Source organism: Papio anubis, chromosome 18 (assembly GCF_008728515.1).
Source record: "Papio anubis isolate 15944 chromosome 18, Panubis1.0, whole genome shotgun sequence".
NCBI classification, from domain to species: domain Eukaryota; kingdom Metazoa; phylum Chordata; class Mammalia; order Primates; family Cercopithecidae; genus Papio; species Papio anubis.
The window spans coordinates 1953414-1981238 of record NC_044993.1 but is presented as its reverse complement, the minus strand read 5'-3'; the positions used below and the strand labels follow the sequence as shown (position 1 = coordinate 1981238).

General features: G+C 52.9%; 1 protein-coding gene and 1 long non-coding RNA gene across 24 annotated transcripts in view; both read left to right on the top strand.

Annotated features, from left to right (window-relative positions):
- Positions 1-27825, top strand: part of BANP (BTG3 associated nuclear protein) — a 128299-nt gene that overhangs the window by 53882 nt on the left and 46592 nt on the right. For 22 of the 23 annotated variants that reach the window (XM_003917294.5, XM_021932276.2, XM_003917293.5 and 19 more), the window contains 3 exons: positions 11538-11777; positions 22123-22290; positions 27517-27653. In XM_003917294.5, coding sequence (XP_003917343.1) covers positions 11538-11777; positions 22123-22290; positions 27517-27653 — 545 coding nt within the window. The remainder of the gene's footprint in view (positions 1-11537; positions 11778-22122; positions 22291-27516; positions 27654-27825) is intronic. The other variant, XM_021932275.2, reaches the window with a different exon arrangement.
- Positions 685-11529, top strand: LOC116271259. The gene is made up of 3 exons (XR_004179704.1): positions 685-790; positions 905-934; positions 1136-11529. It is a non-coding gene; the product is annotated as an uncharacterized LOC116271259 (long non-coding RNA).

Genomic DNA, 27825 nt, shown 5'->3' with positions numbered 1-27825 from the left:
TCTCCCAGCCTCCAGTCCCGGCACCCAACTCATCTCCGTCCTTGTGGATGCACCTGTTGTGGACCTTGACTCTAAATGGAATCCTGTAGCGTGTCACCCACATTGTAGCTTTTGCCCCAGCATTTGTTCCTTTTCATGGCTGCGTGATATGCCGAGGTACGGATGGCCCACATTCTGTTGATCCATCATCAATTGATGGACATCTGGGTTGTTTGCACTTTTTGGCTGGTGTGAGGAATGCTGCTGTGAACATTGATGTTGCAGGGTTTTAGCGTCTGTGAGGGTAGTATAGGGTTTTCGCGTCGCGGGAATTGATGCAGGTTTTCGTCTGGCGGGGAATTGATGTGCAGGTTGTGGCGGGAATTGATGTGCGGTTTTGCGTGCAGCGAAAGTTGATGTCTGCAGAGTTTTGCGTCTGCTTGGGAATTGATGTGCAGGTTTTGCGTCTGTGAGATTGATGTGCAGGTTTGTCTGTGAGGAATTGATGTGCAGGTTTTTGCGTACGCGGGAATTGATGTGCAGGTTTTTGCGTACGCGGGAATTGATGTGCAGGTTTTTGCGTGCGCGGGAATTGATGTGCAGGTTTTTTCTTTGTCTGTGAGATTGATGTGCAGGGTTTTGATGCGTGAAGGTCTCGATATTTTCCGGGTTTTAGCGTGGGAATTGATGGTAGGTTTTCTTTCTGGCGGGGTGATGTGCAGGTTTTTGCGTACGCGGGAATTGATGTGCAGGTTTTTGCGTACGCGGGAATTGATGTGCAGGTTTTTGCGTCGCGGGAATTGATGTGCAGGTTTTTAGCGTCACCATGAATTGATATTACAGGTTTTGCGTATTGATGTGCGGGTTTTGCGTCTGTGAGAATTGATGTGCAGGTTTTTCGCGTCTGTAGGGGAGTGATGTGCAGGTTTTTGCGTACGCGGGAATTGATGTGCAGGTTTTTTTTCGCGTCTGAGGAATTCAATCTTTTGGGTTTTTGTCTGTAGCGGGAATTGATGTGCAGGTTTTTCGCGTCTGGGGTGAGTATGCAGGTTTTCGTGGGGGTGATGTGCAGGATTTTCGCGTCTGTGAGATTAATGCAGGTTTGTATGGGGTGGTATTTTTTTGAGTTTTATTATCATGGGGAATTGATGTGCAGGTTTTTGTGTACGCGGGAATTGATGTGCAGGTTTTTGTGTATGTGGGAATTGATGTGCAGGTTTTGTGTATGTAGGAATTGCAGGGTCAGGGCAATGGAGTTTTTCACACATTGAATTTGAGGAACGGAGGGGTGCTCCTGATTTCATTTTCATGGAAATTGAAAATCACATTGCAGTAACGACAGACTAATTGTTGTAATTAATTATTTTTCGATGTGGGTTTTATGTAAATCCCCACATAGATCTGGCCACCCCTTTCAGGCCTGATGTTTGTTTGATTTAAACTGTGTTAGCTGAGGCAAAAAAAAAAAAAAAAAAAAAAACTTGGTAGTTCTGGGGAGTCCAGGGTCATAAAAACAAAAAAAATCTAAATGAACTTATGAGAAGATATCAAATTTGGAGGCTGCTTAATATTAATCTGTATCTATAAGGAAAAATACAAATTTTCTTTGTGTCTGAGTTTTTAAGTTCTTTTGATGTTTTGTGTAAGACATTTTTCTTTAGCAAAGGCTCTGAGCAGACTTCATAGCCGTTTTTGCCACTGATTGTCCTCATCAAACATAATTTTGTTGTACAACACAGGTTGTTAGGATTGGGGTGAATTGCAGAACTTTTTCTCATCTTCAACTTGACTTTGTTTTGAAGGGGAGGTCATCATCCCGAGCCATTCTGTTTTCTCATCCCATTAGGAGGAAACATTTATTATAATAAATCTCTTTCAGTGACTCTGTCCTTGGGAATGTCTATCCCAGTGGGGTCGGTGTTATGAAAATATCTGCTTGAGCTGCCTTATTTGGCATAGTGGCTTGGTGAAAATGACACCCAGAGGAAGTCATCTTTAAATGATTGCTGTCTGTGTAAATGTTGGAAAAATAGCCAATCCATTAATGTCTCTGATGTCAGATTTACTCTCAACCCGTAGTGGTGTCATCTCTTCAGCATTTCCATGGGGGTGCGAATGTGCCGAGAATGGGGCCAGCAGCTTCCTGCCTGTGCCCCTCTGTCCCAGAGCACCTGGGCAGGCGGTGAATCAGTGAGTTTCTACGAGGGAAAGCATTAGGAATATGAGAAGTGCTAAAGGGGGGTGCGCTTGTCTTTCTGTTTAGTTGTTTTAGGCTCTGATAAGAATCAGGAGCCGCAGGAGACAGATTGTTTTTAGCTTCTCGTTTAAGTATTTAAGTGCCTTAAGTCTTAGAGAACCACAGATTTCAAAATAGTTATTTCTTAAGAATTCCAAATGGCTTGTGTGAATTGACATGCTGTTTTATATCAAATTTGGAGTCAGTTTATTATACTGCAAAGATACCATGTCATTTTATTCTAGTTTTTTTCATTTAGGTAATTCCGTTTGTCATGACAGACACTCCACTGGAATAAGAAGGACGGTAACTCCCAGCTGTTGAAAGCAGGGAACGGTAGACTGTGTCTCATTGGAATAAGAAGGACGGTAGCTCCTGACTGTTGAAAGCAGGGAACGGTAGACTGTGTCTTCGTTCTTGTGCTTGCCTTTTGTCAGTAGTTTTGGTTTTAGTGTGCTCATAGCTTTGTTTTGTACTTGAAAGTGTGTGGGGCCCCATCGTTCAATGACTAAGCTGCCGGCTGAGTTAGAGAAACAAGTTGAGCTAAAATGGACCTAGAGTGGGATCTGTTTGTCCATTAAGGGAATTAGTTAGGTTCTTAATCAAGAGTTTAAATTCCTGCTGTGTATGCATTTGCTAATTCCTACAAAATCCTACACGTAAAATGTTAGGTACTTAATTTCAGTGGGGAAGGATTGTCATTGAATTCTAGTTGAATTATTGCCAGGAGTTGGTCCCATGGACATCCCAGTTAGTAGAATGACTTACATGGTAGCCCTTGGTGATGCTGGCGAAGGCAGGTGAGGCACAGCTGGGCGAGTTGGGCAGCTGTGAGAGCTGTCAGCTGCGGCCGTCCTTCAGCTGCTGCTGGCACGCCATGCTGTGTGGTCAGATTTCCAGACCTCGCTGTCCACGGAACGTCAGCCATGCACGTGGAAATAAGAACATGTAGCCATGCTGTGCTGTGCAGATTCACAGACCTCAGTCCACGAATGTCAGCCATGCACGTGGAAAAGAGAATGTGTAGCTACATAGCCATGCTGTGCTGTGTGGTCAGATTCACAGACCTTGCAGTCCGTGGGATGCCATCCGTGCACATGGAAAGAAGAACATTTAGCTACAAACATTCCTCAAACATTTATTTACAGAATTCATCTTCTGTGGTTTTAACATAAGTGCTGTATGTGTGAGGTAGCAGGGTAACACTTTTTCATGGCAGTCCTGAGGTGATTGCTAATAAGAATAGGGCTGCAGATAGATGAGTGACCACAGTAAAACCAAGGGAAGCAGGAGACAGCAGCATGAGAACAGTCGTGGCTCTGAGTGCCACAGGGCGGCCAGAAGGGCAGTCTGGGGAAGTGAGTGGGGTTGATGGTGTCTCAGCAGCTTGGGTTGAGTCTCTGGATGCACAGCCTGTGTCCCAGGATGGAGGTGTCGGGAGCAGTCTTGACCCATGACTGTGCTGGTGCCGAGCAGTCAGCAGTTCACCCAGACCCCTCCCCACCACCTCCTCCACCCGGAAAGACTCCTTCCCATCCCTGCCCTGTGAGACCAGACGCTTGGAGAGCAAACTTCTCAGGCGCTAGAGGCGCTCAGCTCTCCAGAGCTCAGGCGCCGACTGGTGCTGGACTCGGGTTCTCTGCGTGACCCAGAGGCGCAGGATCCTTTTAACTCAGGATTAAATTATTTTTCACTTTAAGAGATGTTTAAGCGTTATAGGCAAAATCTTTACAACAGAATTATTGATGGAAAACAGCCCACTCAAAGAAAACCAAAGCAAAATAAAAGCAGCCCACACCAAAAAAGCATTTTGAAAGAAAATGGTATGGTGTTCCATTTCTAAACGGAAGCCTCTGTAATGTGTAGTTTGTGGAATGTCAGTGTTACAGATGTCTAAAATTCTCAAATACGATGTCACATAATCATAAAGTTCCTGATTTTAGAGCGAGGCCACCCTATCAGGAGCCCACCTGGTTTTCATAGTTGTCCTCCAGGCGTGTGGACTTTTTGCTGTTCAGGACACCTCCTCTCTTCCCCTCCCCTCCCCTTTTAATCTTTCTGCTCCCCTTTTCCCGTCCCAAGTATTCATTAAGCATCCACTAGTACCTGATGGGAATGGAGGTTCTTTTGAAGCATCCGTATGTGACATCGTAGACATCTAGCCAGTAGATGGCCAGAGTTGGCGTGTTTGGGACAAATGTGGCCTTACCTTTATGGGGTGTCCCTATCCCCCAGGATCCTGGCATACCCCAACACGTTGTATTTTCTTGTGGGGCAAATAATGATGAGGAGCCCAACAGATAAAATGTCTCATGCGTTCCACATAGAATTCTTATTCTCCACCTTGAATAGGAGAGATGAATTATTGACAGTTACAGTTAATCATGTCCTGGCTCCGGAAGCATTTTGAGCTGTGATGTGTGTAACCACGCAGCCTGGGCTGCCTTTAGGTTTGAATTCTACGTGGGTTTGCTCTGTGTTATCCATTGTTGGAACCATTATGCAGAGTTGCTTTTGAAATTCATAAACAGCTTGAGTAAGCCTTTGCAAAAGCCAGTTGAAAATTAATTTTTGACAGGGATGGCATATCTAACATGAATCTGTTCTCTGAAGACTTACCTGGAGATGGTGAGGCTGACCTTGAGCTGAATTGTGGAGTTGGTTGTGTTGTGGAAATTAACACCACGCTCTAAGGCTTTGAACAACCCTGCAGTCCAGTGACTCGTAAAGGATGGCCTTCTGATCTGTTCACTGTCCTGCCGGAGACGGAAATCCAGCATTTGTCACCTCTGTGACTACAGGGGACTAACGTGTGGAATCCCAGGGACAGGAATACTGAGCCATCGCCTGAAAAATGACCATGGAACTGTACTTCCCAGGGTGTTCGTGTGAAGTTAGGGCTTTGGTCTTGGACAACACACAGACTAACATTTATCGGAATTGTTTCATCTGCTCTTGGGAAGTCAGCATTCAAGTGAAAGTAGGAGAGAGAGGGATCTTAAAAAGACTATTTCAATTATTGGTTAATTCCTTTCTATAGACTGACTAAGAAAAAAGGATAAATTAATAACTATTCACTGTGGTCTGACAGTACAGATTCCAGGCTGGGATTTTTAAATCATTGTTTTGTTTCCCTTTTTACTCCCAGTAGGGAATTCTGAATATATAAAAGTCCAGTAATCCAGCAGATTATATCAGGAAGCAGATATGAGACAGTGCCTTCCATGTCAGTGCAGAAAAGGCCTCATTTAAACTCTGAGTCTTTGAGGATCGGCAGCTTTCTAGGAAGAGACACTGGAAATGTGTGAATCACTGGTCATTAGCAGGCAGGGGCTTCTCATGGCCTAGAGCGTTTGCCTCCTTTCCCAGTCTGCCTCTCACTTGGCCTGCGACCTCTATCAGGGTCATTCATTTCTGCAGACGTCTGAGCACTTCTCCCGTGAGATGGATCGTGAACTGGCTCAGCTGCTGGAGTTACTGTGAGGACTGAGGAAATGAGGCCTCTGAAGTGGTGGAGGTGTGGATTCAGGAGCCTGCCTGACAGGACGGGCCGTCCCTCAGTGCGGTGGGACGTGGGCCTGCCCCCTGCCTAGTCCTTAGACCGCTGCCCGCACCCGTCAGAGCGCAGCGGGCCTGTGTGCTCTCCTGTACGGGAGGTGGGAAGCCTGCCTGGAGTGGTATCCTTCATGGTCTCTCTCTACACACGGGGCCCTCCTCGTACAGGTCAGAACCCGCTTGCCTCAGAACCTCCTTGCTAAACAGGGCCCACCCCACAGCCTCTGATTGGTGGGGCCTGAGAATGAGCATTTTCAGCAAGTTCCCTGTCACTGCTGATGCTGCTGGTCTGAGAACATGCCTGAAAATCTCTAGCACTTAGAGGAGTGCAGTGGGAGTAATGTTGTCAATAGGAAATCCGTGGACACAGGTGTGGATGGGAACCAGTAGACGGGTGGGTCAGCACTGATAATGTGGCTTTGCTGAGCAGGAAGCACAGGGCGTGGAGCTGTGAGCCGCCAACACAGAGAGGCCGGCACAAGCTGGGTCCTGCTGGACGCTCGAGGCGGGAGATTCCTGGGAGGACAGGCCAGGTGGCCTTTGGGTAACTCTGGTGGAGGCAGAGTCTAGAGTCAGAGTCTCCTGCAGTGCTGAAAAAAGGCCAGGAAGAAGTGTTGAGGCCTGGATGAGGCCAGTGATTGTGGAGGGAGGGCTCGTTGTGACCTGTGGTGCAGGAGGAGCCACCCAGAGCTGGGGCAGCTCCGTGTGGGATGAAGGGCGCAGCCATCCTTGGGTGCACTGGGTCTGGACGTTTTCACACCAGCCCTCGGTGGGGCCTGAGCCTGCGAGAGGATGAGCTCAGCGGCTGCCCCGACATTGCCTTGAGGTGGGAGCCTGGGGAGGACGGGGGTGGCAGGTGGCAGCCCCCCCAGGAGCCGACTGTCCCCCTAAGTCAGGGAGATTCTTGGTCTGGGCGTGGAGAGCCCACGTCATCCCTCCTGGAGGGTCTCAGTGACACTTTGACATGATTTCGACTCACTGCTTGAAAAACAACTCTGAACTCTTGTCCAGTGTTTACTTTAAAAATATTATCTCACCACAGAGAGCTCAGCTGAGTGTGTTTCAGCACTGTCAGTTCCTGAGAGAGGCTGCAGGATCTTTAGCAGCTTGGTGGCTACAGCTGAGAGCCCCTGCCCACCGTCCCCACACCGTCCTCGCACTGGCCCTGCATGGCCCACGTCCTGGTGTGGGTGGGTGATGGTCGGGGAGGCCGATGGCATGGGATGCTGCTGCCCTTCCTGCTGCCTGCCTCGGGTCCTGTGTTTGGGATCTCCAGGTCCTAAGTCCAGAGATGCTTGGTGTCGCTGGAGACCACCCTCATCTACCCAGAGTTCCCGTTAAATGAACCTCAGTGCTAGGAACGCTAGGAAGTTTAAAGACAGTGGGTCTCATTGTGAGCCCTACTGACCCCAGGTCCTCGGCCGTTCTTGGATTACTGAGCAGCCCTGTAATCAGCTGCCTGTCCCCTCTGCCTGTGCCCTCTGCCCGTGCCCCCTCAGCTCGTGCCCTCTGCCCGTCCCCTCTGCCCGTGCTCCCTCTGCCCATCCCCTCTGTCCGTGCTCCCTCTGCCCGTGCCTCCTCAGCTCGTGCCCTCTGCCTGTCCCCTCTGCCCATGCTCCCTCTGCCCATCCCCTCTGTCCGTGCTCCCTCTGCCCATGCCCTCTGCCCGTGCCTCCTCAGCTTGTGCCCTCTGCCAGTGCCCCCTCAGCTCATGCCCTCTGCCCATCCCCTCTGCCTATCCCTCTGCCAGTCCCCTTTGCCCGTGCCAGTTCAGCTTGGACCACGCTGCTCGCTGCCTGGGTGACTGGGCCCTGCTTGGTTCTCCACCCTTCCCTGTCTCTCCGCTGCCCTACGTTCCCTGCTCCAGCCACGCCGGTTCTCTTACCTTCCTGGAGCACGTGGCCTCTCCTGGCCCAGGCCGGTGCTGCTCCCCACTCTGGAATGTTCTCTGGAGTTCTTACCCTGGGTGGCTCCTTCCCCCTTCCCTGCTTGGGGTCACCCGTTCTCATCTGAGATCAGCTGTACCCCTGCCTGTCTCCCCGTTCGCTTGCAGGCCACTGTCCCTGGCACTTGAGAGTCAGGAGGAGCAGGGCCGAGGTCTCGCGCTCCAGGAGCTACCGGGCGGCTGCTGTGCAGGGACTCAGGTACTCAGGTGCTCCTCTGGTGCCTCAACGGCTTTCACTCCTTTCGTGCTCCTTTACCTGGGGCTCTGTACTGGCGCTGCCAGGAGGCCTGGCTGGCCTGGGCTGGGAGCCCATGTTGAACAGCATCTGTGTGGGATCGAGGCTGATTCCCGCAGCCCCGGTTCACACTGGATGGCATCTGAGGGTGTCGCCCTGGCTTGAGCCCAGCCCGGGTGCAGGAGTCAGGGAGACCGTGCAGTGGGACAGTTCCCGTTCGCCAACTGGGCCTGCGCGGCCTCTGCTTCCCAGCCAGCAGGGGCCACAAGCAAATCTCTGCCTCTTGCCCAGGCCCCAAGGCAGAACATTTAAAAAAATCCTCCCTTCACAAGGACAGACACAGGGAAGGATTCAGCCCCTTAGGTTAGATCTGACAGGAAATCTGTGGCTGGTCTAAGGTCAGCACGAGCAGGGAGCTGTGTCTGGGGCCTCCCATCCGTGTGGGAGAAGCACGTGGCGCTGGGAAATGTGTGGTGCAGGCGCCAGTGCTCCAGAGCTGCCTCGGTTGCCGTCCTCCCACATCTTGGGTTTCCCCTGCAGATTCCCATTTAAATCGTCAGTCCCATGGAGTCCATGACCATCTCTAGCCATGGTGTGAGCAGCGTGTGGCTTCGGATCTCAGAGACTGGACCACTGCTGCCTTGGCTCACAGGCCCCCTCTGTGCCGCCCTTCTCCTCCCCATGGCTTCCTGACTGGACTGCTGCTGGCCAGGGCTGCACTGCTGTGTTCAATGGCATTGGCCTGTGACCCTGAGCACGGGCTTAGATGCCGAACTTTAGACCCAGTGCCAGGCACTTGGGTGTCCCATAAGGATTTGTAGATAAAGTCATAAAATACCCGGAGGTTGGATTCTCTTAGCTTTCTAACTGTGGCCTCTAGACAGCCCCTGCCATGAGACTCCATCCATTAGTCTTGAGGTCACATGTTTCCATTTCGTTCCTCATATACAGGTGGAATGTAATAGTGGCTGACTGATGGATGTTCTGAAAAAATGCACGTCTGAGCATACGTTCCTAGCAGCATCCCTGTACTTCCGAACCACCTCTGAGCATCGATGCTTCTTACTCATCTCTGTCCTGAATTCCAAAAATTAGAGCTGTTTTCTATCCTTAGCTACAGCCAAGAGCCCAGCCACACTGCCCTGCCCGTGACAGTGTGTGTTTGTGAGGACAGGGTGACCAGCCCTGCTCTGATATTTCATGGAAATCTTATGTTTCAGGGAATGGGAAAGGCTGCCTGTGGAGGGAACTGTGCACACTAGGAGCATCCGGCAGCCACCGGCTTCTTGGCTGTGCTCCAGGCTTCCTGGCCCGGTAGGCAGGGCTGGCTGCCCTTGTAGGAGCTGGAAAGTCAATTTTGGAACATTTCAGAATAAAGCTCACAGACCTTCTGAGGCAGCGATGCCCAGGGTGGCATGACTGTAGCCGGCCCTGGGCCTCGGAGACTCCGGCATAGCGTGGGGTCCCTCCTAGGTCCCGGCCCCTCATGGGAGGTATTCAGGTTTCCACCCTTCCACAGGGGAGGGTGTGCCGGGGGTGGGGAGACTCTTGCAGCCTCACTTTGGTTCAACTTCAGGGTCGGAAGAGATTATTTGTGAAGCTGCTGAGCTTCCAAGCAGGAGTGTGAGTTTTCCCATTTATGATCCTGTGTAGAGCTTTCTTCTGTCACACGGGGAGGCTTTGAACAGGGAGTTTGACAAGCCACCAAGCCTTTCACATACTGTACTTGGTCAACCTGAGGACAACTCGGAGACGCCGTTACACAGAGAAGGAGTCTGTGGTTCAGAGAAGACCAGTGACTTATGAAGGGTCAGCTAGGAAGCTGAGAGCCCATGCTTGGGAGGGAGGGAGGCAGAGAGGTATAGAGGGGCTGGCGGGTGTCACTGCCTGGGCAGCCAGGTGGGAAGTCCCACTCCATCGCCACAGGAGTGTGCTTTGCAGGCAAGCTCAGGCCACTCCAGGTGCCTGGCCACCCTGTCTCCTCCGTGCGGAGCGTGGGCCTGTCCACGGGTCCTTGCTGTGGCCTCGCTGACAGTGGAGAACATGGCGCGTTCCCACACCTGAATGCGCTGGTCTGGGCGACTGCACTTTAACTGCCCTGAGAATGCTGGCGTCCGGGGCATGCTGTGACTTAATAGTCTGTGCAGAGGCAAGGACTGGCATCGTGTGCACGGGGGCGAGGCAGGCCGGCTGCTGACGCTGGAGTCCCTTACCTCTGCATCTTTCTTGGTGTGAGTGGCTGGCCAGTGGGAGAGCATGGCTGGCAGTGAGGCGTGAGGGGCCCCAGGGCAGGTTCCAAACGCTCTGCAGGTGGCTGGGGCAGGTACCACCTGTGTGCGAGGATATCGGTATTGCTGGGGTCGCGGGGCCAGGATGAGCAGAGTGTGTGACTGTTGGCGCTCAGGTCCCAAGGCCCTGCAGCCCCACAGGCATCTGGCCCTGCTGCTCTCGTGTCCCTGCCCCTGCCTCTGGACGCGGCCTTTGCTTTCTCCTTCTGTTTTTAGTAACCTTTGGGGTCACAAGATCACAAGGGGTGTGTTCCACGTGGTTAAGGGACGTCTGTGGCAGGGAAGGAAATTTGGCTACAAGAAGGGGAAGGAATTCCAGTACTCTGGGCAGGAGGTCAGAGCAGGTGCAGTGCACAGACCCCAGGCTCACTGTGGAGCTGCCCAGGGGGGAGGTGTGAGGCTCACAGAGCATGAAAGGGCAGTGGCCCAGAACACTGTGGTGGCCGGGACTCTACGGGGAGGAGTGCAGAGCCCCTTGGAGCTCCACATGTCCCACACAGAGCCATTTTCTCACGCCGGGCCGGGCCGACCCTCAACAGTGCAGAGGGAGCGGTAGAGTGTGCTCGGCTCTTTGGACCATGGTGAGGGCCCAAAAGCCTCTGCTCAGTGCAGAGTCCTCTGAACACAGGAAGGAGCAGTGGCTCTCCCTTGTCCCAGAGACAGGTGTGCCAAGTGGTCTCCTTCCAGATGTGGGCAAACATTGACCTTTTTATTTTTTTAAAGCTTTTTACCCTGCTGGGGCTGTGAAGAGAACCTGGCGTTTGAGACCAGAGCTTGTTTGATGTCAGCTCTTCCAGACCTGAGGACGAACTTGGGCCTGTGCTCCCCCTGGGCGCTGCAGAGGCTCCTGCTACTGGACACACACCCACCAGCCTTCTGCGAGCAGCAGGCAGGGCTGTCCCGGGAGGTTCAGATGCGGGGGCGCTAGGTGCGCTGCGATCTGCTTGCTTCACTGAGTTAGCAGGGCGGGCTCAGCTCTGAGGGGCCGGCCTTCAGTGCAGAGCAAGGAGGATTGCCAGGACACGGCCTGCCTGCCACATTCATCCGTGTGACGTGGATGGAAGGACACCTCGGCTGCTTCTGGGGGTGGTGGGATCGTTCCTGTTCCTCGCCACTTCTTTCTTGGGCAGCAGTCGGAGGCTCCAGCGCTCCCGGTGACCGCATCACAAGTCAGGAGGGATCTGCCCAGCCCTGCGCGGAGCACCTTTCCTGGGGGTGTCTCAGCAGAACACTCTGCTGTCCTGAGTGTGAGCTTATTTGAGCCTTGGCCATCTGAGGACCCTGTCTTCTCTTTTTCAGAGGATTACCCCAATGGCACCTGGCTGGGCGACGAGAACAACCCCGAGATGCGGGTGCGCTGCGCCATCATCCCCTCCGACATGCTGCACATCAGCACCAACTGCCGCACAGCCGAGAAGATGGCGCTCACACTGCTGGACTACCTCTTTCACCGCGAGGTGCAGGCCGTGTCCAACCTCTCGGGGCAGGGCAAGCACGGGAAGAAGCAGCTGGACCCGCTCACCATCTATGGCATCCGGTGTAAGTCGGACCCCGCCTTGGGGGACTGGGGTGTGCAGGGAGCTGAGTCAGGACCCACATGTCATCGCTGAGGACGCTGGCATCAGGAGTTCCGGCCCAGGGCTGCGTTTCTCCAAGCAGTTTGAAATCCCAGCCCGAGGATCAGTGCTCGAGGGGATGGACGCCTGGTTGACCCTGATGTGCTCACTGCGCCCGGCAGGCCTATACCAAAATAGCTCATATACCCCATAATATAGATACCTACTGTGTACCCTTAAAAGGTAAAAAACTCCTCGCCTCCTGTCTGTAGGCCACTCTTGAGGAAGGGAGAGGAGGAGGAGAGCTGGGGCCTTCCCTGCCATCCCGGTCGTGCTGACCCAGGCCCTCCTGAACCTCTCCGCAGCGGGTGGAGTGCCGCCTGCCTCGAGGGCTGGGTCTCCGCAGCCGTGCCAGGGCCTCTGTGCTGACCTGGCTGTGACGGGAGCCAGGAGAGCTCCAAAGCCTGATTTTCGTGCCCAGCCCAGCCTGTGATGTTTCCCTCCCTTCTGAAGAGCGGGGCTTGCTCCAGGTGGCGATGGCGGTGCTGCTCGTCAGTGATGTTTGATGGGCGCTCAGGTCCTCCTTGCCAGCATACATGGTCCATTTGCTCCACCGAGCCCGTCTGCTTCAGAAGCCGTCCTGCTGGCTTCTGACAAAGATGTAAAGTGAAGCAGCAGCAAACACGAGAGACTCGAGGCCCCTGGCGGGAAGGTGTGGGAGGGTGCAGCAGCCTCCGGCAATCTGGGCTCTGGAGAGTTGCCGCAGGGGAGCGTGAAATGTAAATCTGATCTCGCAACAAGGCAAGCGAGGCAGAGCACTCGATGTCCAGGATTTCACCATGCAGGGGGTGTCTGGGGTCTCACCGTGCAGGGGGTGTCCGGGGTCTCATCGTGCAGGGGGTGTCCGGGGTCTCACTGTGCAGGGGCCACTGTTCAGCAGGAAAGAGCCTTGCTTCTCTGGGAAGCGTGGTGTGGCCCGTGAGCCTCTGTCAGGAGCAGTGAGGAGGGGAAGGGCTCGGCTGTTCAGTAGCTGCTGTGAAAATGGGGTCTAAGTAAGACTGAGGGGGTCGTGCTGACTGCAGGTTTTCCTGGAAGCTGCTGAGAGGTGGAGCCAGGTCCCACCCACACGCGTGTACGCAGGTCATGGCATCTTGCCATGCGCCACGTCTTGGCCCAGGCGTGTGCCCCAGCTGTCAGACACTGGCGGACACCCGTCCTGGACCCTGAGGGTCGTCTCAGATAACTGCCTGGGAGACCACACGTGGGGCCTCCTCACAGCTTCTCAGCAGTGGAGTAAAGCAGGTCACAAGGATCAGAGGGTCATGGGATGGGGTCACTCGCAGCCGCCTTCTGAAGGGCCACGTGGCAGATGTTTCAGGCTTTGCAGGTCCTAGGGTCTCTCTTCAACTGCTCAGCTCTGAAAGCAGCCACAAACGAGGTGTCAGTGCATGGCCATGGCTGTGCTCCAGCAGGACACTGCCTTCAGAGGCAGGCAACAGGCCCACTGCCCTCTCCACCCTCTGCTTTAGGGCATGGCGTGGCCAAGAGCACACAGCTGCGCCCCTGACCACGTGATGTGCTTCCAGCTTGAAAGCCGGGGGTTGCTTTGTGCTGGTGCTTGGTGTGTGGATCACAGTGTAGAGTGTGCTGAGATGTATAGATGAGTGAGAAATGGCCCTGACAGCAGAGTGTGCAGTCAGGTAGATAGAAGTGTCTGTAACCTGAGAGGTGGCATTGTGGGGTGTCGCTGCAGTGTCAGTCTGGGCTGAGAGTTGGAGGCACAGCCTGGACAGAGGAGCGGGTACTCTTTGGAGAGGATGGTGGCATGTGGGATGAGCGTGCTGTGCTGTGTGGGGCAGTGGCTTTCAGGGCTGGGCCCTCTTCCCAGGTGAGGAGTCCCTGCTCCTCCAGGAAGATGACAGGGGCCTCAGATGTGAGGCTGGAGGCCGGCTGCTCTGCCTTGGAGACGGTGCCTTGGAATGTCAGGCTAAGGATTCTGGGCTTTCAGGGCATTGGCTGCGATTGGTGTTTTTTTAGTCGGGCACAGGGAATGTTCCAGCGAGGTGACAGGGACGTGGCAGGGCAATACTCAGAGCAGAGCCCATGGCGGTGGGGTGACTGTGTCTGTACTCAGGACGTCCATGTGGGGCGGTGGAAGGCCCTGTGTGGGGCAGAATGGGGCAGGCCCCAGCTCCTGTGTGTGATGGCTGTGAGCTGACCTTCCCTGCCGAGCTTCTCCTTGCTTGGGAAGTGCTGCCAACCTCGATGGGGGTTCGGAAGCCAGAGAGGGGAGTAGGAACCTGGCATGGGCCACCACCCTCTCCCCTGGGCCCGCTGGCTTCGGGGCTGAGGTCACTGGCTGTGTTCACCAGGCTGCTATGGCTTGGGGCCCACGCCCTGCCTCCCCAGGCTCTGAGCTGGGCTCTGGAGCACGGTCCCCTGGCAGGGGCGTCCGCTAGCACTGTCATTCTGCTGGAAGTCCCTCCGGGGCGTGGCTCCTGGGCTCGCTTACAGCGCCTGGCCCCTTGGAGATGCCTGGTGAATTCTGATCTCTCGAGCAGAGCTCTGGGAGGGTCATGGTGGGGCTGACCTTCGGGTGACTTTGCGTGAGGAAGGCTGGCCTGTCCTCAGGGCCATGTGGAGGGGCCTGGAGCAACTGCTGAGTATGGACCGGGCTGTGCTGTGGAACAGGAGTGCCCGGGGTGCGGGGATTCTGGAGACGTGGGCAAGGCTTGGCTTCACAGGAACTCGAGAGTTCAGTCATTGCTGTGGGTCGTGGGAGATGGCCCATTCTGTATAGTGGGCACCACCTCCTGTCATACACTTCTGAATTCCACAGACAGTTGTGTTTACGTGAAGCCCACGTGGTGGGCTTGTGTGCGTTTTTGGCGGGAGGCTGTGCGGGCTGTGAGGGTTCCTGCCAGTGCCCGTGGGTGGGGTGGTGGCGAGCTCTGCGGACGGTGCTGTGTCAGCAGCCAGAGCTCTGTCATGTCACAGGTGCGGCTTCCTTTTTTTTTTTCAGGCCGAGAAACCTGTGCGTTTTCTTAAAGGGGAATTCCCGATTCTGTGTATATTTGCCATATTTGTTAAATAGTTCACAAAGCATGAATAAGTGTCTTAGAATGTTGAGACGCCGCATTCATGCTCAGGGCGTCGTGGGGAGAGGTGCGCCATGCCCTCACTAGGCATCCATGCAGCTGCGTTGTGGGCAGGCAGGTAAGCCACTGTGCAGAGAGCAGGTCGCGGGGCCACAGAGGAGGAGATGGACGTGGCTCGCCACAGCCCGTCTCAGCTCCGTTGTGTCTCTGAGCTCGTGGCATTCACCCAGTGTCCTGGACTGCAACCCCAGGTGTGTGGTGTCCCCAGCGGGATTGGTGGCGCCCGGACGTGCTGCCTGCTTAGCAGGAGCTATATTGTTGAGCGACTGTGGAGTCTGTGCTGTCCAGAGGCGTGGGCGGCGTTCGTGTGAAGGTGGCCACTGTGCCTTTGCCAGGCGGCGTTCGTGTGGAGGTGGCCGCTGTGTCCTTGCCAGGCAGAGAGCTGGGCACGCAGGTCTGGGCCTCTGTCTGTTACAGATATTCACAGTGGGTGGAGATTCCGAGTCTTCACTGTTGCACTGGGCCTTCAGAGGGCCCAGCGAGTGGCCTTGTGGTTAGACAGCGTGGACACAGGAGCCAGCGAGCCATCCTGCTGGAGCCACATGGGCGAAGCCCCGGGAAGGGGGGCGGGCAGGGCAGAAAGGAGCCTGGAGTCTGTGGGCCACACACTGCTGTCTGCCCACCTTCCCCCCAGGGTGGTGGCTTCTGTGAGCACCTGGCCTTCTTAGCACTCACCTGCCACCTTGGCAGCTCATGAGCAAGGCAGGGTCTTTTTTTTTTTTTGAGATGGAGTCTCACTCTGTCACCCAGGCTGATTTGCGGTGACTTCATCTTGGCTCACTGAAACCTCCGCTTCCCGGGTTCAAGCGATTCTCCTGCGTCAGCCTCCCAAGTAGCTGGGATTACAGGCACCTGTCCCCATGCCTGGCTAATTTTTATATTTTTAGTAGAGACGGGGTTTCACCATGTTGTCCAGGCTGGTCTCGAACTCCCCACCTCAGCCTCCCAAAGTGTTGGAATTACAGGCGTGAGCCACCATGCCTGGCCTCAAGGCAGTGTCTTGTGGGACAGGAGCAGGGGCTGACAGGGTGGAGTCAGCGTCTGTAATTGTGGCCTGTGTGACCATAGGCCCTTGCTGTGCCTCCCTGTGCCCCAGCTCCTCTGGTGTCCAAATGGAGAGGAACCTTGCTATGTGGGCTGAGAGAGCACGACCCTCCCTCACACCAGCCCTTGAGGGCAGCGGGCAACACCTGCTGGGCTTCCTTCCTCTGGAGTGAAATCCGGAGGGAGATTGGAACAGGAGCCCTTCCTTCTCCCTCCACCTCTGGCCAGGCGTACCTGTGCTGCTCGTGCTTAGATGGAATTGTTGAAATGTTAAAAGCATTGCTTTACCTTTTCTCTCTGTGGCCCAGTTTCATTCTTATTGCTGATTGTTGCTCAAAAAACCAAAACAAATCAAATAAGTGCATGGACCAAACCTCCCAGGCCCCAGCTTGAACAGTGGCAGGAGCAGAATTGGCTGCATCGCCCCACCTCACTCTCTGCGTTGCTTCAGAGCCCACAGTGACACCTGTAGCCTCAGCAGTCAGGCCTGCGGCTGTCCTCACTCAACCCAGGCAGCTCACGAGGGAGAAGATTTTGATTTAAATTTCTCCTTATTTGTCAGCAGAAAGATTTTCTTTCTTTTTCTGGAGAAAAAAGTCTACATTTTGAAACACACAGTAGGTAATGTCTCCACCACCTTTTTGAAATGAGGTTATTGAAAGAGGGAGGTTATTGCTTTTTGGGGTGTTGGCTTTCTTAGGGTTCCCACGGTTTGGTGGACCCCCCAAATTTGGGCAGCTAACCAAATTTGTGTTTTACGCAAAAGTAGCATATTCTTGCAACTTGGAAAACCTTGGGGCATTTTCCTAAGGAATGTGCTCTTAGGACAGCAGCATTCGCCTCTTTTCTCTGTGAAGAGAAATTGGTTTAGTTCTTAGGATTTCTATCCACGGCTCACGTACGCCTCTGCTTGGACTGTGCATCCAAGCCGGTGACCCCGGATCAGAAGGCTTTTCTAAAAGATGCTGTCTATAGCTGTGCCACCCTGAAGACACCCGATCTCGTGTGATGTAAAGAATGCCACTGTGGGTGGCAGATCTCCACGAGACCTCCTAGCAGTTACGGAGAGACCGGATTCACTTGCACAGAGTAAAAAGTTGTACATTCAAGGTTGACCTGTCAGATGATTGTGGTTCTTTTCAGATCATTCACTCCAAGAGCAGGTGGTCCTGGCCCCGTTGTGTCTTGCAGGGTACCTCAGGTTCCTGTGGCCGCTGGAACAAAGCTCACAGTCTGGCTGGCATGGAACACTGCGCAGGTCTGGAGGCCAGATGCCTGGGATGAAGGTGTGGGCAGGGCCATGCTGCCTCTGAAGGCCCTTTCCCTCTCCCAGCTTCTGGTGGTGGCCATATCCCTCCGATCTCTGCCCGCGTCCCCCACGGCTGTCTTCCCCGTGTCTCCCTCTGTGTCCCTTTCCTTACGAGGACAGTCACTGGATTTGGAGCCCCCTCTCCTGCAGGATGACCTCCTTGCAACCTAAGGAATCACATCTGCAGAGACCCTAGTTCCCCTTCAGGTCACATTCCGGGGTCCTGGGCCAGGACATGAGTTTTGTGGGGACAGGGGTGGTCAAGTGCTGTCTCTTCTCCAGGTTCTCTGTGAGGTGAAATGGTGAGGCTGCCCTGTATGTGTCCTTAAGGGCAGAATGTGGACTCCACGCAGGGGTGGGTGTTTGTCGTGGGACATTGAGCGCCTCATGGTGACTGAGAGCTGGGAGGAAGGTGTGGTCAGTGTGGGCTGCAGGCAGAAAAGTGAGCGGAGCCGCCGCCTCAGCAGCAGCTGACCCACATGCTATGACCTGGAGGTGGTCCTGCAGGTGGCTGTGAGGGGTTCTGTTGCTAACAGACTGAGGACAGGTGTCACTCCATCGTTTTTTCTCATAAAGGAGTGAGTCAGCAGGCTTGGAGAAGGCGGTCAGCGTGGCCTGGAGGCTGGACATGTGAGGTGCGTGGGGTGTGGGCTGCGTGTGCTTCCCCCGGGAGGGAGCGTGTCAGCTGGCTTCCATCGGGCAGAGGCTTCGAGACGCCCTTTGTTTTTCTAGGCAGCGCTATCACGTCAAGTCTGTAATTTCAAGAAATCAATTGTTGGCACTCAGTTTTGTGCTGCCTTCCCTTGCACTTGAGATTGCACTAGCAGGGGTGGTGCTCTTCATTCCTTTGTGACTGATAAAGCCCCGTGCCACCCACCAAGGCGCAAGATTACAAGCCCTCCTGGCTGTCTCATCTCGCTTCCCACAGTGCCGCTCATGGCCCCACAGATGGAAGGCTGGGAATCGGTTTATGATTTGAACCACCAGAGTCAGTAACGGGGATTCTGGAAAGTGGGAAGGCAGCTAATGGTGTAATGGGGACTCTTCAGCTCTTTGGGAACTGCAGGACAGCTCATCAGGAAAATAGAGGTGTGGGCAGTGGCAGGGATGCTGCCTGGCTGAGCCTGGAAGGCAAGCCTGTCCCGGCCTGGAGGGGCCTCGATGGGCGTGGTGTGGGGATTGGCTGGGGAAGCAGGGACTGAGGCCAGACAGGGTGTTCTGCTCCCGGTAGGGTGATGCCGCGCTGTGGGGATCCCATGAGCCGCAGCAGCTGGATGCCGAGCACTTCTGTTCTTCTTGTGTCCTGGGCACTGCTGCGGGAGAGACCTTCTGCCTCGATCTAAGTCTGACTAGGCCTCCTGGCAGCAGGGGCTGTGGGTGCCTTGGGCTGAGGGAGCTCAGGACAGCAGAGGCACGTGTGCGGGGCTGTGCGTGTTCTTCCCACCTCCCCGAGTGCCTCTCATGGGTTCTCAGGATCCAGTGAGGGCCGCTGCCTCTCCACCTGGGTGGGCCCAGGAAGCTTGCATTTTAAGGCCAGTGCTCAGTCCTAACTAGTAATTGGACTTGGACACATCACTTCTCCTTTTTCTGGCTTTTGCCTCAAAACCAAAGTGAAAGTAGTGACATTCCTACTTTTTGAGGCTTTTAGAAAGAATGTCCATCAAATAACATGAGATCAAATGCTTTAAGTGGAAAATGACAGTTAAATTCAAGGTGATCTTTTGATCCCATCATGATAGGATTTTTCCCGCTCCCTCTGTTAAGTGCAGCTGCTCGGTGCTGTCACAAAAGGTAAAGGAATCTGAGCCCCTCACAGACCCTCAGAGCCCCGAGGGCTGCCCAGAAGCAGGCGCTTGCCCCAGCTGCGGTCCAGTAGCGTCTTCGGGCGCCGCCTGCACTCATCTGTGCATGTTCAGATCCTCCCCCTCCTCACCTACCGCACTCTGCAGGCAGTGCCTGGGCGGCTGGTCTGTTCTCTGGATCTCCTTGGTGGCCAGCAGGGGGCATTTGCCCAGGCTGGGGCCTGGAGCGCGGATCAGAAGGAATTAGGTAATTTGATGTCTGAGGACAATGGAAACTCGGTGGCGGGTAACTAGATGAATATGTATTTTTTTATTTAAAAGGTATGAGTAAGGGTTTGAACTGGCAACTCTATTTTTACAAAGTTGAATTTAAATGTTTTTTTTTTTTTTTTTTTTTTGAGACGGAGTCTCGCTCTGTCACCCAGGCTGGAGTGCAGTGGCCGGATCTCAGCTCACTGCAAGCTCCGCCTCCAGGGTTTAGGCCATTCTCCTTTCTCAGCCTCCCGAGTAGCTGGGACTACAGGCGCCTGCCACCTTGCCCGGCTAGTTTTTTGTATTTTTTAGTAGAGACGGGGTTTCACCGTGTTAGCCAGGATGGTCTCGATCTCCTGACCTCGTGATCCGCCCGTCTCGGCCTCCCAAAGTGCTGGGATTACAGGCTTGAGCCACCGCGCCCGGCCGAATTTAAATGTTAATGTTTTTACTCATTTCTCTTACCGGTACACCTGGGTGTTTTAGGTATATTTTCTTTCCTGTTACTAACCTGTTTTTAAATTTCGTATGGACTCATTAATCCTTTGAGGTATATGGAAGTTTTCTCCTGGAGTGTGAAGGTGGGAGGGTAACAGGAGGGCGGTTCTGAGGATGTTTCTTTTTATCGACTCGTGCTCCAAAGACATTGTCCTGCTGGTGGGATGGCTGTTTCTTTTCTTGTCTCCTGGTGGCAGCAGCTGGGCTGCTTTGTATCTAAAGTCAGTAGTTGGGCTCTCCTGAAACTGTTGAAGTGGAGATTGAAAGCTGGGTTTTACGGTAACTGTGGTGCAACCTCTGGCAGTAGCTGGGCTCTCCTGTAAGGATTTCATTGTGATTTTAATGGTTGGGTTCTCCCATGACCACAGCCAGGGCTGGCTTCCTCTGTGAGTCACTAAAGCTGCTCAGCCTGGGGCTTCCTGAGGCGTCTCCGTCACCCAGCCAAGATTTGAGGGTGACTCTGATTATTTTAGAGATGACCCGAAAATTGGAAGCCAAAGAGCTGCTGCTTCATGTATGATTTCTTTTATGCATGAGGATAAAAACGTGCTGCCAAAACGACTTCAGGTTATTCTTCCCTCTGATCCTGCAAATCCCGCCCTCCTGGCTGGTTTCTTTTTGTCTATAGCACAGACAGGTTGGTTGTCGTTATACAGAGAGTCAAACGTGTCTCAAGTATCTACCGATAAAAAAGTCAAGAGGCATGTTTCCAAAACCCGAGGGACTTTTGATACCTAATAGAGTACTTAAAAAAACCCAAACACTTCTTCCTCTGTTTCGATTGTTTCTACCATTTTAGTCTCAATGGAAACAGATTTTTAGGGTTTGGGCAGTAGAGTCCAGACTTGAGGCTCTTGGTAGTTGAAACAGGACACTTTTCAGCTTCATCTTATTACTACAATTCTGGATTCCATCCGTGTATTTTCCTGTAAATTAGTGAAGTTGCATGAGCCAGCTAGAGAGGCCAGTGTGTTGAAGAGCCCTTCCCATGATTCCCACATTCGTCATCGCTACAGGGAAAGGGTCCTGTGGCCTAGTGGGAAGTGACTGGGCGTGCAACGGGGTGCTGGCTCCATCCTGTCATCTGCTCCTCTGTGGCCTTTGGATCCTCAGTTTTCTCCTTGTTGAATACAGGGCACCTCTGGATGCTACTCAGGGCATGCTGAGAGCTCTCTGTAATGCAGGTTGTAGAGAACTGGGGGTCCCAGGACAGTTCTCTGCTGTGTGCACGGTGAGCCCCGGGAAGACGATGCACCTGGCTTTGGCTCCACAGTGAGAGTAGGTTGTGCCCACTCGGCTTGTGGTGTAGGGACTCCAGGGATGAGGACACAGGCCCTGCCCGTGAGGAGGTTGTGCTCTGGCTGAGAAGGCATGATGGAGAGGTGTCGGGAATGACGTAAACAAGCCCCAGTCCTGAGCAGCCATGGGAGGGTGTCGTACGGTCTGTTGTAATCACTGTTTACACGGGAGCAGCCACTGCGCGCGAGAACGTTCTAGGTGCCTGACCCGCATGGGTGGACACAACAAAGGCCCCTGTGTTTATGAGGGGGACAGAGTAACAATACATATGTGAATTCTCCAAACTCTGTTTGTGAGGGGAACAGAGTAACAATACACACGTGAATTCTCAACTGTGTTTGTGAGGGGAACAGTGTAAACTACATACATGAATTCTCCAAACACTGGCAGGTGGTCAGTGCTCTGACAAAACTAGTGGGAGGAGGGTGGGAGCCCAGGAGGGCGGGAGGGCGGGAGGGCTGGGTGGTTATCCAGAGGGATGGTGGAGCCAAGATATGAAGGAAGGGAGGGCGGTGGCCAAGCAGGCGTGAGTAAGCAGAGGACCGACAAATTCCGGTTCAATTGTTGAGGTCCCTGATCTCATCCTCTGGGCATGCAGGACCTTAGGTGCTGCTGTGAGTTCAGGGCAGAGGAAAGTTGGAGCGTCTGGGAATCTCGTGAGAGCCCCAAGTGTGCAGCTGGTGTGGGCAGACCAAGTCAGAGGGATCAAGAAGTTAAACAAGTGGAAAGAGCGTGTCATGACCCCTTAGGGATCATTTGTATCTTATGGGGAGCCCCGCCTGTGGGCCAGCTGAGTACCTTCTGTGCAGCGGGCCTTTCTGGACCCTTGCAGGAAGATGGGGCCAGCCTGGCCAGCTGGGGTGCCTGGGTGAGGCCTCTTCAGCGGGCTCCGGCTCTGCAGCCAGGCAGCTCCTGATGGCCATCCTGAGCAGGCCTCACCGCTTTTCCTTGGATATGTCCTTCCAGGTCACCTTTTCTATAAATTTGGCATCACGGAATCCGACTGGTACCGAATCAAGCAGAGCATTGACTCCAAGTGTCGCACGGCGTGGCGGCGCAAACAGCGGGGCCAGAGCCTGGCGGTCAAGAGCTTCTCGCGGAGAACGCCGAACTCATCTTCCTACTGCCCCTCAGGTAGGCCTCGTGCCACAGGAGAGGCCTCCCTTGCCTGCTTAGGGCAGCTGGCCTGGTGGCATTTTTAGGGGCAGCCGGAGTGTGGCCGGAGGCTCTAGCAGTTGCCAGGAGCTGAGGCCAGAGGCTTGTGCGGTGCACACGGAGCGGTGGAGCCGCAGGACCTGTGCCTGGCCCTGTGCGCCCTTCACACAGATAGCCTCAGGCCTGCTCCAGGCTCCTCACACAGGGCCTGTTGGACCTCCTGGAAGTCTTTTGGATGGGGGCAAGGCGGCCGAGGCCTTTGCATGTGGCTGCCGGCCATTGTATTCTCATGATTTGCCTGGTGACTCCGGGTGAGGGGTGGGGTGGATTCTGAATTGTGCTTTATTTTTACTTTGAGTTCATGGCCTTAGTTGGATTTATCCACAAGATAATGGAAGCAGTTCTCTTGCAGTTGTCTCTCAGGCATTGCCTTGGGAGAATTTTCACTAGGAATGACAATGTGACTTGATATTGCCTTTCACCCAAGACATCTCAAAATATTTTAATAAGTATTTGAATGAAAACTATTCTTTTAAAGCTCCCCACGGTAGCTGCATTGGCAGCGGCTCTTGGAACTTGAGCTCTGATTGGGGCTGGGGTCAGGATGCGAGGGCAGCCGTGGGCAGGGCCAGCTCTCCTGTTCAGTGGAGTCTTTGTCGGCCAGAACCCTTTGTTCTGGAAGGTCCTGCAAGTTACAGACCAGATCACCTGGAGTTCTCCCGGGGTCTCTTTCTGAACTGGACTTCAGGAAGTGGTTTTCCTGGGCTGTTTTGGTAGTTATCAGATACTCAGCCTCAGCTGCTGCCCAGGGGCTCCAGGATGGGAGGTGGCTGGCTGCAGTGGGCCACACAAGTTGTGTCCCTAAAGCAGCGCTTTCTTGAGTGACCTGTGTTGAAGAAGCTCTTCTAGGCCTTTCTATTACAATGAGGAATTCTGCCTTGGGACTTTAGAAAGGTAGCAGTCCTGGGGGATGGGTTAACGGCATTCAATGAAATACCATGTAGCAGCGTAACCTGTGGCTGTTGAAATGGGGCTGGAGGAATATTGCTCATGACTTGAATTCTGCTCTTGAATATTCATAGCTAGGCAGAGAGTGGGTGTGAGAACTAGACTTATGGTATGAGACCATTTTTTATTGCAAATATATAGGTGTATGTGGAAGGTGATTAAACATTTTTGTGTGATCATTTTTATAGTGCCTGTCTCTAGGTAGTAGGATAATTTTTATTTGTCTCTTTGTTTTTCATTGTAGTTTCTCAGTTAATTCCAACAAGCACTGCGTTTGTTTTATAGTTTTAAAAAATGTTGTTTAAAAGTCAGAGGGGCCGGGTGTGGTGGCTTATGCCTGTAGTCCCAGCACTTTGGGAGGCTGAGGTGAACTGATCACCTGAGGTCAGCAGTTCGAGACCAGCCTGGACAACATTGTGAAACCCCATCTCTACTAAAAATACAAAAATTAGCCGGGTGTGGTGGTGCATGCCTGTAATCTTAGCTACTTGGGAGGCTAAGGCAGGAGAATCACTTGAACCCAGGAGGCGAAGGTTGCAGTGAGCTGAGATTGTACCACTGCACTCCAGCCTGGGTGACAGAGCGAGACGCCATCTCAAAAAAAAAAAAAAACAAAAAAGAGCCAGGTGCAGTGGCTCACGCCTGTAATCCCAACACTTTGGGAGGCTGAGGTGGGCGGATCACGAGGTCAGGAGATCAAGACCATCCTGGCTAACATGGTGAAACCCCGTCTCTACTAAAAATGCCAAAATAATTAGCCGGGCTTGGTGGCAGGCACCGGTAGTCCCGGCTACTCAGAAGGCTGAGGCAGGAGAATGGCGTGTACCCGGGAGGCCGAGCTTGCAGTGAGCTGAGATCACGCCACTGCACTCTAGCCTGGGCTATAGAGCAAGACTCCGTCTCAAAAAAAAAAAAAAAGAAAAAGAAAAAGAAAAATGTCAAGGAGAGGAGATTTCTGACTTTAGTCAGGCATAGTAGCAGGAACCAGATTGAATTCTCTTGCCATCGAAATCTGGAGAAAATCTGTGAATCAGCTGTCCTAAGACATTAGACAAGCAGCAGCACAGGACCGTGTTCCTGAGAGAGGGAACGCGAGAGGAGGGAGGGGGGAATGCCAGGCAGAGCACAGCTGCATCAATCACCACGTGGAGGAGGTGGGTTGGAGTTGAGAGAGGCTGAGGCAGCTAAAAGTGCAGTCAAGTTCTTAAGAGCAGAGGGTTACACGGGGGCCTCCTTGGGTGTTTGGGGGATTCCAAGGCAGGCATGAGCTGAATGGTTCCTAAGCTCACACCAGGCTGGGTGGCGATTGGATTCGCAGCAGCCAGAGTGGAGAATGCTCAGTGATCAGTCACTGCACTAGCAGGCCACGCCCACCGGCGGCTACACGATCGCCAGAGTAAAGGCAGAGCTTAAAACCGCCATCACTACACTAGCAGGCCACGCCCACCGGCGGCTAACCTATCCCAGAGTAAAGGCGGAGCTTAGAACAGCTGTCACTGCACTAGCAGGCCACGCCCCCCAGCGGCTAACCTATCCCAGAGTAAAGGCGGAGCTTAAAACAGCCTGAGAAAGATCACACTGAACCACAAGTAACAACAATTTTAAAAGAAAGACAACAAAACCTAGACATCCAACAAAAGTAAAATTCACCATCTCCAGTATCCAGTCAAAAGTACCAGGAAGCAGGAAATTGTGACCTGTGATCAGAAAATCAGAAGATAGGAAGGGACCCTGTCTGGAATTAACTGACCGGGACATTGAAATTTATTAAATATAGGAAGGGACCCTGGCTGGGATTAACTGACCGGGACATTGAAATTTATTAAAATTACATTCAAGAATTTAAAGGAAAAAAGGAACATAGCAAGGAGAGAAATAGAAGACATCCGAAAGAACCGTAGGGAACTCCTAGACTTGAAAAGCGAGGAGAGTGGTTTCCAGGCTTGCCTGCCATGTGTTTCGGGTACGTGCACTTGGTAAGGTTAGCGGTCTGTTTCATCCAATGGGGAGTCAAAACCCAAGTTAAATTACTTGCCAGGACCTTAGTAAGCAAGAAGCGGTTGTTATATAACCTGACGACTGCCAGATATGTTGGCCTGCATCATTAGGATACTAAAATCTTGAAAGGGTAGATTTAATGAGCTGAAATTTCATAGCTGAAAATGTAGACTCAAAACATTTGCACAGGAGTAGACGGTGGTGGAGCAGCGTGTGAAGCAGTGTTTTGCTGGCTGCGCCGGTGTGCAGGACCTTCCTCGGAGCCCGTGCGGTTGGAAGGTGCACTCTGGAGCACACCCATTCTTAGCTTGTCTGCCCTGTGGCCCTGGTGGGGCGTTTTGGAGCCGCTGGGAGGAGCTCTCCAGGGACTGTCAAGGTGGCAGTGGGCTGGAAACTGTTGTCTTTGGGGAAACAGTTAGAAATTGAGATTTCACAAGGTTTGATAATGGTTAGATGCCTGGAGAAGCAGCGCATCAGTGAAGAATTAGGCTGGTTTTGTAGGTGCTGAGAGGGTCAGTGGAGGAGCAGCAGGTCTGTGGAGGTGGGCTTCAGCCCAACTGGGATTTCATCATTTTCTTCCTGGGGTCCACAAGGCTTGCTGGAGGACCTATGGTGTTAAGTGCTCTGTAACTGCTCAGGCAGACAGGAACGCACTGTGGAGCGTGCAGCACTGCCTGGGGGTGGTTGCTTTGGGACATGACCCACATCTGGAGGTGCTCAGGTGGAGTCAGGGTCTTTGGCTGGAGCCGAGCTCTCCACGTTCAACATGCAAGAGGACCACCTTCGAATCTCATGAAATTCAGATTCTGATTTAGTGTAGCCGGGCAATTTCTAGCATATTGCAAGTATCAACATTTTATCATGTGACTGGGCACAGAGGCTCATATCTGTAATCCCAGCACTTTGGGAGGTTGAGGCAGGTGGATCATTTGAGGACAGGAGTTTTAAACCAGCCTGGCCAACCTGGTGAAATCCGTTCTCTACAAAAAATACAAAAAAAATTAGCTGAGCATGGTGGTGGGTGGCTGTAATCCCAACTACTTGGAAGGCTGAGGCAAGAGAATCGCTTGAACCCAGGAGGCAGAGGTTGCAGTGAGCCAAGATCACGCCACTACACTCCAGCCTGGGTGACAGAGCGAGACTGTCTCAAAAAAAAAAAAAAAAAAGAAAAAGCCAACATTTTATTGTTACTTTAAAAAATGTTTTCAGTGGAATCTATGTACTATGGCAATTTAATACCTACCATTAGCTATTGGTAAAAAATACATGGAAAGTTTTTCTTTTCTCTCCTCCCCTTTCCCCTCCTCCCCCCCTCGCTCTGTTGCCTGGAGCTAAGTGTAATAGTATGATCTTGCCTCACTGAAACCTCCGACTCCCAGGTTCAAGTGATTGTCCTACCTCAGCTTCCCAAGTAGCTGGGACTACAGGCGTGTGCCACCACACCTGGCTAATTTTTGTATTTTTAGTAGAGACAGGGTTTTACCATGTTGGGTAGGCTGGTCTTGAACTCCTGACCTCAGGTGATCTGCCTGCCTTGGCCTCACAAAGTGCTGGGATTACAGGTGTGAGCCACTGTGCCCGGCCCTTCTTACTACATTTTTATGCTTAAAAGTTTTTTTTTAATTAGTTATTATAATTCTCTGCAACAAAGCTACGTGTATACATTGAAAATTAAAAAGTTTTTCTGCGCTCTTAATATTCTAAGTGTTTAAGAAAATTAAGATTGAGACATCATTACAGTGAAAATTAATACACAGTACGTCAAAGCAAATGTATCTCATTTTGATTAAACACAGCAAGTAAAATTTGTCGGAAATGTACCTTTAAGTGTATGGATGAGGCTTTTGTCCTATTAGTTTAATTACCCATGGACAAATATTGCCAGCCTGAAACAGCTTTTAATGTCCACTTGAAGAACTTTATTCATTTAAAGAAGTTGGGACTGGAAGGGGTTTTGTCACAGCAGCATCACTCCACTCTCAGGCGCTTCTGCATTCCATGTTGGAAGCCTCAGTTCCTTAGACTCACTCGTAGCCATCTCTGCAGAAGAGTGGAGACGCAGCGAGTTAAGGGAAAATGAAGCATTTCCTCTTCTCTGCTGTGGGAGTCAAGAGGGAGGGACAGGGGTGCACACATGCCGCAAGAGGCAATGCCTAAGAAACTTATCGTTCACCCCGTTCACACCTGTCGCCCCCACAGAGCCGATGATGAGCACCCCACCTCCCTCCAGCGAGCTTCCACAGCCACAGCCGCAGCCGCAGGCCCTGCACTACGCGCTGGCCAACGCTCAGCAGGTGCAGATCCACCAGATCGGAGAAGACGGACAGGTGCAAGTAGTACGTACCCTCTCCACCTCGCACCTTGGGAAAGGGGGCGGCAGGGCGGGCCACGGCGGGGCCATGGCGGCTTCCACCGGTTCCACTGTTTCGGAAGCACAGTGATAGCTTGGGAGGAGGCACAAGGTCCCCATTTAAAGTAGAGGTTGTCGTAGCCATGCGCTCTTAACAT